Raw genomic sequence first — 14,018 nt, 5'->3', positions numbered from 1 at the left:
ACGACTTAATGATTTGTAAGTACATGCGTAAGCGAGGATTTACGAGCGGTAAACAACGAAAAAATTCTCAGAAAAGATTGTTCTGAACAGCTTTTTTTTAAATGAATCTGTTGCTGGTTCTACCTCTTTTCAAACAAGTCATTTCAATGTGTATTTATTTGAATGAATAACTCCAAGAGAATGCGGCAGGTTTTTGTTTTATTTGTATTCAGTCAGTGATCAATAAAAAATTGTTACAACGAGAAATTTTATTTCTTCGGTTGATTCAATTACTAAAGCGTGAGACTGGAATAATCAAAAAAGTGTTTCGAAAAATAGACACATGTTCACGCCCGTATCAGATAGTAGATACGTCAGCTTTTGTCGTTTACAAAAAAACTCAATTTAAGCCCACGTATCGTTTTCGGCAAACTTTTTCCGATTATCAGCCTTCTTAGGAGCAGGTTCCTGATCCAGCGCTGACTGCGTACGATGTCGCTTGCGTCTGCGTTTACCTGCGCAAACAACGAGAAAAAGGAATATTACACAAGAGTCGAATGACTATTATGAATAACAATATGCAAAGTCCACGTGTTCAACAATAAAAACGATTGAGTTTATTGTTCTCGGTAAAAAATTGCGTACATGTAAACACAAATTCAGAAAAAAATAAATTAATTTTATACGCTCACGGTTGATCTGTCTTTCTTTTCTTCGACAGTTGCGTATACATAAATAATTTTGCTTAAATAACTAAAATCTAATATGAAAAATATATATTAATTTTTTTGTGCGTATAATGTATGTGAATGCATATTCCATAATAGGACATCATTTACAGGATTGTCAAAGGAACGCAAGGTCGAATTGGAAAAAATGTGTAAAATAAATTCGAGTAACAAGCTTCTAGGAAAACTGTAAACTCGATACAAACATAAAGAAAATGAATTATTTCGATACCACATACAGTAGCTTAAAAACTAGTGTATAAAATATGTAAAAATACTTATAAAAGTCGTACGTATTTTGCTTTAAAAATACATTTCAATGTTCGAATTGGGTAATAGATCTCTTGCATCTCCTTAGAAAACTTACATCTCATGAGTGTGTATAAAAACATACAATCTGCTTCTTTTAGTCATTGACGAAATCTAAATAGATCACAATGCAGGACGCCACACTCTGTGGACGTTCGTATTGTAGTTGTGCAGTATAAGTACACAGGTTGTACTCCGTGAAATCGTTATTATATATCCAGCCTTTAAACAAATAAATCTCACGTTGAAAATAAAAGCTTGAAATAAGTCTAAAACCCTTTCTGATAGTAACTTAAATGAATTTGTTTTCTTAATTGTAATGTTCTTGAGTATAAGTATACCATTTGACGTATGTGGGAAAAGGAAACAGAAAAAGAAAAGATCAAGCTTGTCGAGGCCCACTATGCATAAAAATAGTCCTCAGGACCGTCGCGTTCAAGCTCCGAAGTAGTATAATACAGATAAACAAGTAGACCAAGAAGCGGCACGACTTTGATCCACGTGGACCAAGTGATCCACCCCCTCGACTTGGTAGCTCCCGCAGTGACAGATCGTTTAGCTTTCTTTTGAGCCTCGTTCCTCCTGCGCGATCTCTTGTCCGGTGAACCTTTTTTCAGGCTCGGCTTCTCTTCTTCCTCCTCGTACTCGTCGTCGAGGTCGCTGAGAATCGTGTAACGCGTCGACGCGGTGATGATTAGTCGAGGGGGTGGTACTGCCGATGATCTCGAGCCCTTCAAACGAACTTTACGCACCACGCAGAACTCGTCGTCGCTGCTCGGTCGACGCGTCACGGCTGAGCTATCTTTAGTGTTATTACCTGTTGCCACTTCCCAACCGTCGTCCTCTCCCTTGGGGGAAGTCGAACTGTCGTCCTTTTCTTCTGGCTCTGCCATTGGTTTCTCAGACGTCGGCTCGTCCACTCTGCAAACATTAACATTAGTTAATCTCTCTTCGATCCGCAAAACGTTCTTTCACATTCTAACGCAATCGATTCAATGGTCTTTGTAGTTTTAACGAAATTGCAAAATATCAAAAAGTAAATCCTCAGCTATTGACAAAATGTCACTGGAAAATATAAAATATCAAAATCTAAGCTATGCGCAAGATTAACTTTATAAAAAAAGATGTGTGCATTATTTTGAAACGTAGATTTATAATTAATCTAAGATTTGATTAAAAATTGAATGAAAAGAAAAGACAACTAGGCAAGAAAAAGGCAACTAGCAAAGCCCTCCTCCCTACAATTAAAACTGGACTGCTCGCGATTTACAAGTGAAATAGTCAGCGGTAAATATTTATGCGAGGATCTGATCTTTTTTTCGGACGCGATTTATTCGTTATCAATATCGCCGAGGCCCTGGACTGCAGAGCAGCAGCAACAGTCGGCAAGGAATTCTCCGGCTTATCTGCGCTCAGACCACGGCTGTATGATAATTATACTCGCGGGCTGCGGCGAAATGGAAATGAAGAATGAATTTTGCAGTACTCTCGAGCGAGCGATAAAGCCTCGAAATATTGTTGGAATGCGCGATATGCTGCGATCGCGCATGTATAGTCAAGCAAATTCTCAAAATGATTCTGCGCTCATTAACTGTTTATAATACACACTGGTGCGAGGGCAAGTAGAGATTATACGTGCGCGATAACATCTAAGCTACCGCATTATTGTCTTCGGAGCTACAAAAACCTCTGGCAATGGAAAATATATATTTGCAGCGGTATTATTCAACGAGCGCACTGCGCGCAGCGATGAATATGCACGGTTACAAGAGAGGGAGAGAGAGAGAGAGAGCGAGAAAAGTATAATTCACATTAAATATGAGCAATCGGTACAAGACTACGCCAGGCCCTGCGGCACTTCGATTTCCCGAGGTGTCTCCCTTATCGTCCTCCGTGTTCAGTGTGAGCATCGAGATTATTTTAATTCGATGTTACGCGCTCGTACTCCGCCGCACATATGTTTCTTTTTCAGTCTTTGCCGCCGGAGGAAATACCGTGTATGGCTTTAATTGCGTTCATTAGTTTCGAGTTTATATATTTCATCGATCGCCAGCGAAATGAAAGAAAGCAACCAGGAATAATCAAACTGTAGCTAGCTATTGAACTGAACATTTTTAAAAACTTCACTTTGGTAATTTCGAAAATGTGCTTGTTACTGCAATTCTTTTCTTAGAACTCTAGACTGATTTAGAATTTTCAAAAGATTTTCATGGAAAGATTTGTTAGATTCTATTCACAGCTTTCTTCAGAATGCGAGACTGTGGATGATACTTGATAAACTTTAGAGTCGCAACCACATTTGTTTTGGGTTTTTGGCAACAAGCGTTAGCAATCATGGAATTGTTTTTCATTTCTAAAATCCACCATGACAATTGCAATAATTGATGACATTAGAAAACCTTCAAGATAATTTTGCGGTTTTTCGACACACTCATCGATCACCTTGCAAAACATTACAAAATGAGAAAATATAATGAAGGCCGTAGGGTAATATTGCGCAATTTTAATTAATGGGCAATTTCACTAAGATTTTAACAGTTTTCAAAATTCAAATATTTGAAAATCAACCTGGCATTATTTTCACTGTTGGTGTTTAGTAAATGCCTGTATCGCCTCTGCCCAAATTGCTTCAGAGCTCCGAAAAAATCTGGAAGTTATCAAATATTTTCATGATACTAACTTGACCTCAGATTTTATACCGGTTTGTTGCATGAAACCGGATACAACTAATAATACGTAAATGTAAATAATCTGTAAGTTATATTCTACATAAACGATACCTTTGCCAATGCCGATCTCAGTGCTCTCTTCTTTCACATAAAAATATTTAAAAAATAGATTAAACAGAGTTAGGGAGAGCTTCATTGAAATCTCTAATTCACAGCGCGCAACATTTCCTCGGCACCCACAAAGAAGAAGAAACAAAAGGATTCTAACCCGACATTTCGCAAGTATAATTTACGAACAACCAACAACAAGAAAGAAAAAAGGAAGAGAAGCGGATACAAGTTGATCCTAACCCTCATATAGCGCGCACGCGTGTGGAACTTTAAAAAAAAAAAGCAAAGGAAAGAAAAGAAAAATAGTGAGCGCGTTTATGTGCTGCAAGGTGAAGGCGCCTCGCGGGAGAAAGAGAAGGAGAATAAAGAAGAAAAAGCTTCGCGCGCGAGAGGAATCCGCTAATTTACTGGGCACGCGAGGGGGCAACTACTACACTACCGGTAGTCATGCATCTGCGCGGCGCGTGTCAGAAAAATCGAGAGCGCGATTTACCGGTGTTGCTCTCGCGCTCGCTCGCTCGCTCGCTCGCTCGCTCGTTCGCTCTTTCTCTCTTCGTCGGATTAATTTAAGGTCGCGATCGGAAGCTTTATGGCTTTTTCAATGCGGGGCCTTTGGAATTTGTCGAATTTACGAGTTTCCAGCGATGATTTAACTACGCGTTTGTATTTCTCGCAATTTGTCTCGGCTGTTCTCTTGATCGCAAATCATCGCGCGTCTCTATTTACGACTCGCTATCGCGGCTCAATTAAGCACGCTGAACTTTCAAGAAGTGACAGTCGTGCGAATCAAACTATCCGCGTGCACACGACAGCTCACCACTACGCCTCGCTCCTTTGTGCGCGCGCTAACGCGAATCTAATGCAAATCTATGTGCAAGCCGCGCGCTCGACTTGTTATCGGTGCATTAGTTGCCCAATGATTGAGTGCGTGCCGATGTTTTTAGAAAAGAAAGAAAGAAAATAAGCAAAAAAAGACAAGCACCGTTATACTTATGCTTTATCGCGCGTTAGAAACAATCAATGTACGCGCGCGCGCGTTGAATTGCAGAGGGAAGAAAAATAAAGCGTTGCAGCCTGTGATGTTTATCTCATTGAATATTTAATGCACGCTATACTGATAGACAAGCGTGTTAAATGCTCGGCTAAATTTTCTTTTCTTGCGTCTGAAGATACGAAGCGTGTAAAAGCAAATTATGTTGCACTTACTCATTTTTACCAATGAACAATTTCTAATCGGTGCATGAATTATGCATAAGTTTGAAAATAGTTTTGCGCTCGTAGGATGCATTGGCGGTTCCTTTTTCTCTCATTTTCCTTCGAAAAATTAAAATACCTAAGCTAAGCGAACGTAAGAATTGAAAAGTAATAAATAGACATTTTCCAGAACTATGTTCCAAATGGTGGACATGTCCATCTTGCGCTCGACGCTGAAAAACAATCATTAGATAATGCAAGCTACGCCAGTATGCATCCCTATATAAAATCTGAAATATTGCGTGAACGATTTGAAATCGAAAGACTCAAACTCAAGAGCCTTCAATTAGCGCTGCACACTAGCTCTTTCTCTGCATCGGAAGCCAGCCGTCAACCGTATACTCTCCTTTTTGCTCTCTCGCTCTTTCAAGCGGAAAGCCCTCGAGCGTGTTTCTTTACTTTCAGCAACGAGACAACGGAGCAAAGTACATTCTTAAATGATCTACCGATCGGAAAAGCCAAGCCTACCACAGTCATTAGTCACGAAGGCAAAGTACGGGAAAAATCGCGCCCTTGGCGTTTTAATTTCGTTCGGTCGGTCCGATTTTTCGTCGCTGCATTAGCATTGAAAAGTCGCGTGCGTGCGCGCGCGCACGTGAACATCGCGACGCTCTCGGTCCAGCGAATGAATGGACGGAAGATTGTATACAAATCGCGCGTGAACTCGCGTGAGCGCAACATTCGCGCCAGTCGATACAACGTTAACATTTATTACACACACGCACACACACGGAAAAACACCACGAGCGGAGATTGACCTTGTTCGAGCTACAGGCAAAGAGACGCATGCGCTCGCGCCCCGAGAAATGTGTATTACATTGTTGCCGATGCTTATCGAGCGCGTGTGGCTCGCCAGCTCGCGCAAAAACGAAAAAATAATCAGGATAACCTACACTTTTTCTTGTTTCGACTAAATGCTCGCGCTAAGCGATCTCCCTGGCTATGAAGCCTTGATCTTTTGCTGTTGTTCTTTCTCCCATTGTAATGTTGCACAGTCGTGCGAGCTGTAGTGCAAATAACTTCAATTTGCGAAACGAGATAAGCCTTTTTTGCGCACTTGTGTTGCAATTTACTTCGATTGAAATTAATGGCTGTATCTGTATTAGCAGCTGTATAACGTTCAAACTGAAGTACGTCAAGCGAGTATTATAATTTGTTTGCGTCTACTGATACGAAGATAAGCCTCATTCAAGCCCTATGCACTTAATGCAAATCAACTTCCGTATCATTTCGGCTTTATAATAAATATGTGTTCACAACGAACTACAAAACCTCCAATAGACTTTATTGCATCGCCAAATAAAAAATTAGGAAAACCTCGGTCGTTCGCGGAAAAATCAAGTCAACGAGTCCTTTGTGTCAATCTCTTGACCCGATCAGACCCGACAGACGTCTTGTCAAGCAACAACAGCAAAACAGACCACAAGTTTCATGGCTTTTGCTCAGAAAACCATCGAAGTAACTCAGCAGCGCTCAGCAGCGGCAACAGCAGCAGAGAAAGCGAAATCCTTATCGCGTGTTAACGGCAGAATCCTCTCTGAGAAAAGATACGCGCGCGTGCTTTTTTTCACGATTATTCTAATTAACGCGAGCGCGCGCTTATAATCGTCGGACAATCAATTAGATACTTCAAAGCTCCCGCGGAAGAGACTAGTTCCACTTTACGCAGAGAGGCCGATAAGCTTGCGCATCAAATAAAGATTAAACAACGCGTGCTGCAAGTAGATTCCAGCAGCAACAGCCAGCAAAAAGCGAGAGAGAGAGAGAGAGAGAGAGAACAAAACAAAAATTGTGAGAATGCAGAAAGGGGAGCAGCAGCAAAAGAATGGAGTACATAAATCTGTCTCGTGAATTTCTGATTAAGTCTAGGCTCACTTAAGCCCCGAGCGTATGCGCCATTCAACGGCAAGCGCGCGCACCGAGAGAGAGAGAGAGAGAGAGAGAGAGGAAGTCGATATATAGGCTGGCGAGCGAGCGAGCAACCGGTTTTCTCTTCGCACTTCGCCGCGGGAGCAGCAACGATCCGCGCGCCCCGTGAAAATGGAAAATTTTCAGTCCTCGCTGGAAATGCTTTTTGACCATTCTCCAATGGATGCCCGCTGTTTGATTGGGCGCTAAATTGACTGAATCTAGAATTGAATGACGAGCAAAAGTCTCGTTTATCGCAAGTAGCTTTATATGAGGGTGTTACTTTCTACAACGGTTTTTTTAATTTGTGGAATTAATGAGATGTGTTATTTCCTTTTATTTTTTTAGATTTTTTTGAGCTTATTTTGATTATTAAACAATTCCTTCCTATTTAAGTAGAAAAATATACATTTTCATAAATCACTTTCATTACAATAGATTGAAAAAAGACCATCGATTGCCATTATCATTTCAATTATCACGTCATTTTCTAAACTGCGTTTTGTTCTTCGCTAATCAATCACGGTAAACACGTACGCTATTCATACCAAATGATGCAGATATACGCTGACGATAATGCGACAGGTGTTAATTTTATTGCTTATTCAAGCTGCATTCAAATTTAGCAATTCTAAAATTTAAAAGAAAATAATTTATCGACCCGTTCAATAAAATTCCGAAAGAATTCGCTCGGTAGCTAGAATTATAACTAGGAATGAATTAATTTGGCCGAAGACAAAATCGCTAAAGCCGCTAATGACGGACTTGTCCTCATCTCCCTTTTTATCAGGTTTACATCGCACACACATTTGCATTCCTTGTGCACACGATCTGAATGCGAGCTCGCGCGCAAGTGAGTGTTATTTCAGACGTGTTGCATTATTCTAATCAAGTCCTAATACCTCCAGCTCGCAGAGTGAGAGAGAGAGAGAGAGAGAGACGACAAGTCTGGCCTTTTATTTGCGCGTAAAGTGCGGTCGCGATAATGAACGCGATTGGAAGCCCACTGGTTTAGTTTGCCAAGGTGAAAGAGGTTTTCTTTATTTTACTTTGCTTTCCCGAATAGATCACTTAATTTTCATCATAAGTTCTTACGATGGAATGTAATTGAAGCGTAAATATATACATATATATCTGTAATTACGAATTTACAATTAAATTAGATATTCAATTGGCATTAAGAAATATATATATATGTAACACTATTTATTTAATTGGCGACACAATAATCAATGTAATTTGTTCGAGAGTAGCTAGATTTTTTAAGTGTTCTTGCACAAACTTTTCCAAAATCAGAAACACGTATCAAAGTAAATGAAAAAATTGTCGCTCCATGATAGTTGACTTATCTGTAACGACATCATTATAAAATTATTGTTATACCGCAAGCAATAAATACGAAGATTGAGCTAATAATCTGATAGAGCCTCAAGTACCTAGCAATCAAACGACCTAACAATGTACGCTCAAAGGAAAAGGGCAAATACGAATAAAATTGATAGTTAGTTCCCAGAAACAAAAAAGTATAAAAAAAAGACAGATACTATCAAGAATAAATTGTCAACGCAGGCCCGTTCGGCGAAGAACGGTCTCTCTCTCTCTCTCTCTCTCTCTCTCTCTCTCTCTCTCTCTCTCTCTCTCTCTCTTTCTCGCTTGCATTTGTCCGGAGGAGATCTCGTGCATCAAGCACTAAAGCATGTAACGAGTGCTGCTGCGGTTATCGATGAGGCTCGGTAACGACGCTAATATTTCGATATAAAAGCTCTCGGCGGAAGCTTGATCTCTTGAAGTCCAGTATAAGATATAAGGGAGGCTCTCGTTACGCACGCTCTCCCGCGATTCGATCTATATATAAACACACTCACACAGCAATGCTCTCCAGGCTTTTACCATTTTAATTGCTCAAATTGGCGCCGAAGACTATCGACGAGTTATTGCACTGACTGCTCAGATATTGGCGTTGCAGAAAAACAAAACATAAATGCGGATGTACATAAATCCAATGATTAATGGCTTCATTGAGCTTTTGCGCGCAGGCTCCGATATATACCAGTGATTTATCCTAGTTACTGATGGATATACTATACTTGCATGTAGCTTGCACTGAGCGTGAAATTAGGAAGTATTAAATTCTTACGGAAAATCCTGTAGCTTTATGTTGAGAATTGGATGGTTATCGATCGGATTGCGCATTTTGAAATTTAGGATATTTTGATTAGAAAGAAAAAAAACACGATTCGAGGTAGAAAATTAACAAAGTCTTTTAATAAAAAAATCTTCCTTGCGTGCGAGGTATCAACAAAGTTAAAAGCCTTGTGTTGAAGGCACTTGTAAATGCTATGTACATCGTTTACAGTTTAAAAAAATATCAGATAACTATGTACTTTTGTAATAAAAAAACAAAACAATTGAGCTTCAAATTATCGCAGTGTCGTGTGTATCTAAGAAGCTCTCGTCCACGTTGCTATTGGTTTTTCTTGTGGTCTGATTGCTCCCTTTCGTAGTACGCTCTTCCGTAGTATCTATACTATTTTTTCTTTTTTCTACGAAACCAAGATCAAATCAATTCTTAACATGAACACGAGATTCACTTTATAATTGACGTATAGCATGCAACACTATTGTTGTTTTTCTCTTATTTAATGATTAATTTTGTTGATACCATTACCCACAATCAAGATTTTAGCGGTTTTTTGTTTATACGATATTTTTTGTTGAAACTATTGAAAGAACTTAGAGTAGAATCTGAGATTTGACAATCGTGAATCTTATTTGAAATACTTACAAAAAACAATGTCTACATATAACAAAGTCAGCTTTATTTACTTAAATCAATGTTTATATAAAAAAAATGGTCGTGGTATACAAGTACATAATATGTATCAGAACATATCAATCAATTTTCTTCTGAAAATTATAAAGCGAAGTAACAAAGTGTGTTTAAAAAGTAATGTTTTCAAAAATAAAAAAATTTTTGTTTTATCGAGGAACAAAAAAGCTATATATTCCGTCATATTCTATTTGATAAATCAACTTTGGTACGATAAAATTTCCATTTATAATAATTGAATCATCACGTGTTAAAAGTGAAATTATACAAATGTAAATAAAAAAACTTATTTAAAATGAACTAAAAATAAAAGCGTAATGCTTAATAATTATCACACAAATATTTCAATATTTGTCTATTCGTTAACAAAAATATAATTATATATGGACTTTCTTGAACCTCTACACACTTATGGCTGAGATGACGTGCATCCGATGTCAAGTTACTGCCCAAATTCAATAGGCGTTTTACATGATTCTACAATAAGACCCAATAGATCCAGCAAGGCTGCCAGTTTCTAATCTAAGTATTGAAATATATATTTATGTAATATCTGTCACCATTAAAACATTGAATGGTTTACTATTACAGAAACTAACACATAACAAAGTTAAAGTTGTATTAAGATAGTTTAGAGGTGAATGAAAAACATTAAATGTAGATTAAAAAGTAAGAAACTTAATTAAAAATGTGTGAGCCTATTCAAACTACTTTCTAGTTACAACTGACACATTGAATTATGATTTGAATTACTACTTACTCAGAAATTTTCCGTTTTCGTTCTTGTTTTATTGGCTTTTCGTTCTGTAAACTTGCTTGATGTTCCTTATATCTTTGTAAATTATATTTTGTAGATTTGAATAAATCCTTTATAACAGCACTGATTTGTTCTTTTTGATATAAACCTGCATAAGCAGTGGTATCTGATAACCACGCCACATATGCACCTCCTGAAAATATATTTTATATTAATATTATTCAATCTATTACATTATTTCTCTTATTATTTATTACCATATGGACTGAAAAGCTGTGTTAAATCACTATACTTCCACTCTTTAGGAAACGTAATATGGAAGACGTGATCTCTATTTGGATTAGCTGAAACATAATTAAAGAAATTAAGAAACATTTGTTTCAGTAAATTCCCATTTGCGAGATTAATATTATCAAATAATTAAAAACTTACGATCTCTGCCTGCAAGATTAATAAAAGGTATATCTTTCAACCTTGCTATTAAAAGCCTAAAAAATAAATTCATGACTGATTATTATTTGCCTAGTATTTATTAAAAATAAAAAGAGAAATACACTACTTATTCAAATAAGGTTTTAATAGCGGAGAATCTGCTAAAACTACCGATTCCGATGGCGTATGTATAGCACCTGCAAATAATAAGTTTATCATAAAAATTTCTGAGTAGGAAGATAACTTCAGAGAAATCACGATTAGTCTCACCTAATCTATTACTCAATGCAATAAAACAAAGTCCTGTAATATAAGCGTCATACCCGGCTTCGTGCAATTTATCTTTTGAAATTTTATAACTTCGATTTTCTACGTTTTCCATCTCGGGTATCGAAAAAGGTGGTGCTTGTAAATGATCTATTAGATAATCGAGAACTGAAGGTACTGAAGTATTAAATATTGACGACTGGCAGATAATTTTTGTATCTAAAAGTCTAAATTGCAAATAAAATTAATAATTAGAATTTCATGAAATTTAAAATTATATAAAATTGACAACCTTGGGAAAAGGCAGTGTACCAAAGATTTAAATTCTAAGTAACATTGAGGTAGAGGACCGAAAAACTGATGAACTATATGACATAAATCGAGTAACATGTTATGTCCAACAATAAGCTTACCCTGAAATATAAAGATTTATTATTGTATATAAAACGATTATGAATTTTTAAAGGAGTCTATTATTGAACTTACCGAATCGGCAATTTTTCTTAAAAGAGCACTAAGTCCTACAGCTTCTTGTACATCAAGTTTTTCTTTCTCCCGCCTATCGGCTTCTTTTTGTTCTTCATCTTCCTTGTTACCTAGCTTATATGCAATAATATGAGGCATACTTCCAGTGTCCGTTTTTGTTTCCAACCTAATTTTGTCTGGCCACCTTTGTCGTACTTCCTGATATATAAGTCGCCTAATAAAAGCGTTACATCTGTCTAATACAAGCTCTTCTTCTACTGATTCAATAAAATTATCTATCCTAGCACTTTAAAAATATAGGAAAATATTACAAATCGTATATTCGAGTGAAATTTCATAATTTGAATCAAATTAGTTTGAAAGCATTAAAATCAAACATATTCTCACCAAATTTCTTCAATTTGAGGCTTATCATCGTCAGAAATTGGAATAAGATCTAAACCTTCATCTCGTAGCTTTTGCTTCTCTTCCATTTTCTTATTTAACTTATCCTCCTCGTCTTTTGTTAAATAAGGAATTCCCTGTTTAAAGAGTTTATTAAAATCAAAGCCTTGATTAGCCAGAAAAGCTATGGAGGAAGCTTGACACTTAAATCTGCAGTCAGGTGATGATCTGTCAAAAGGTCTTGGAAACACATAAAAGTTATACGCTCTCTGACTGTACCTGAAAATCAAAATATTATTATTATTATTGATAATTTTCATAGCAAAAATGGTTTGGCTTACTTGTTAGTTTCTGAGTTGTATGTGAATGTAGCTAGGCCAAATTGTACAAGTAGAAAGTCCATAGATCCACTTCTCAATTTAGTATAGTACTGAGCTGGAGTGTCATAAGCATTGGCATCAGGTCCAGAATTCAACCCAGTGAATTCACCATCAATTGCTAGAAAGGTCGCTTTTTGCAAAACGTCATCTAGTTCTGCCAGAACATTTTGGAAATCTAAAATTTAATAAAATCAGTTAAAAGTACAAATGTTTACAAACATCTCGAAATTTAAATACTATTGTCAGCATCAGAATACATTCATAACTGAAATGACAGACTGAAATCAACACTTCTGTTTTCTTCAAGTTACCATTGAAAATAAGAAACATCGGATAACGTAACGTATTGCAAAAGCCCGCGAAAAGTCGACATCGCTGAAGTGAAATTGGAGCAACGCGTCAGCTAAAAAAGAATCGCGAAGCGAGTCAAAATTTCCCAGAGGCCGGTTTCCAAGGTCAAAATCAGGACGTGTTTAGTCACGTCATCGAGGCGATCGAACAATTGTCATGTACAGCGCGTACACACTGACACTATTTATTTTGACACATGTAGTGTCCCAATTTCTAACCTCCAATTAGTAGATTTCCTGTAAGATTTCTTTTATAATTTTTAATGACTTGCTTGTACTGTTCTTATATAAATAAATGAGTTAATTATACGAGCATGCCAAGGTTAGTTTTTTATACTTAAGTAAATAGCAATATTTTAATAACTTACTTGTACGAGTGACTTCCATGATGTTGCACTGTATCGTTGCTTTGTAGTCTTAATTTCGTGGCTCTTCTACGTAGATTCTTGATTCAATTACGTACCAAAATTGCCCGTAGACATGTCTTTGATTTGCTCGAGTCCAAAATGTCGTGAATGCCTCTTTTTCTTGTAATGCTTCTTTCTTTGTACCTTCTACTCTTCTAGCGACTCAGCAACAACGAATGTTTTCGTTTTCGTGCACGTACAACGTACAAACGTTCCAGTACGACAGTGGACTGGCACATCAGAGAGAGGCACTCCCGCGCACTCTAACGGCACTCGCTTTGACATTCCGACATTTTTGACGCGGTGAACGTTTCTCATTTTAAAACAATGCTGTTGCGCGGGTCTTTCCCTGACTTGCCGTTAATCGGCAAAATTAACTTGATTGGATATATTTCCTCCATACTTTATTAGATTATTACCACAGTTATTAAATCATGATCGTTAATTTGATGCCAATTATCTTTAGTTCAACAGATACACACTTATATACTACATGTATACATATGTGTGTGTGTGTTGGCGGGCATATGTGTGTTTTTTCTTGAGTGTTAATTATAGATTATTTACAAAAATGTTAATGGTTGACAACAAATATTCATTATATTATACTATTTTTAGCTTGAAAAGAATTGGAGAATTAAGTTTCTCAAAATGGCTGAAACTGTTACAGTAAAATAAAAATGAGTTAGTGGAACGTCAGGAGTATCAATTATTTATCATTTATTTTATTCGTCATCATTTGATATTTAACATATCTTATTATCTTA

General features: G+C 37.1%; 1 protein-coding gene across 3 annotated transcripts; it reads right to left on the bottom strand.

The window, feature by feature from the left end:
* Nucleotides 1-191: 191 nt before the first annotated feature.
* LOC131668187 (poly(A)-specific ribonuclease PARN-like) lies at nucleotides 192-13,951 on the bottom strand. 3 transcript variants are annotated; one of them, XM_058942128.1, is made up of 12 exons: nucleotides 13,213-13,951; nucleotides 12,456-12,669; nucleotides 12,118-12,393; nucleotides 11,731-12,016; nucleotides 11,537-11,658; nucleotides 11,248-11,471; nucleotides 11,105-11,174; nucleotides 10,978-11,033; nucleotides 10,803-10,889; nucleotides 10,549-10,738; nucleotides 1,834-1,937; nucleotides 192-494 (listed from the first exon to the last, which is right to left on the bottom strand). In XM_058942128.1, exons 1-12 carry the CDS (start codon nucleotides 13,229-13,231, stop codon nucleotides 385-387), a joined length of 1,758 nt encoding a protein of 585 aa, XP_058798111.1. In that variant the 5' UTR covers nucleotides 13,232-13,951; the 3' UTR covers nucleotides 192-384. The 3 variants fall into 3 exon arrangements, with proteins under 3 accessions (XP_058798111.1, XP_058798113.1, XP_058798112.1); XM_058942130.1 differs by lacking the exons at nucleotides 192-494; nucleotides 1,834-1,937 and adding an exon at nucleotides 9,201-9,501 and having other exon boundaries at nucleotides 13,213-13,948; XM_058942129.1 differs by lacking the exons at nucleotides 192-494; nucleotides 1,834-1,937 and adding an exon at nucleotides 9,822-10,310 and having other exon boundaries at nucleotides 13,213-13,949.
* Nucleotides 13,952-14,018: the final 67 nt, after the last annotated feature.

This window comes from Phymastichus coffea, unplaced genomic scaffold (genome assembly GCF_024137745.1).
Source record: "Phymastichus coffea isolate CEN01 unplaced genomic scaffold, Cenicafe_Pcof_1.1 PCOF00075, whole genome shotgun sequence".
Lineage (NCBI taxonomy): Eukaryota > Metazoa > Arthropoda > Insecta > Hymenoptera > Eulophidae > Phymastichus > Phymastichus coffea.
The sequence above is the reverse complement of the archived record's forward strand: the minus strand, read 5'-3'. Positions and strand labels throughout refer to the sequence as shown.

What these genes read in the sequence shown, in the direction of transcription:
- LOC131668187 (XM_058942128.1), bottom strand. An exon ending in GTACACTGCCTTTTCCCAAG is followed by an intron (nt 11,472 to 11,536) that starts GTTGTCAATTTT and finishes TTTGCAATTTAG; the next exon opens with ACTTTTAGATACAAAAATTA. An exon ending in ACAGCTTTTCAGTCCATATG is followed by an intron (nt 10,739 to 10,802) that starts GTAATAAATAAT and finishes ATATATTTTCAG; the next exon opens with GAGGTGCATATGTGGCGTGG.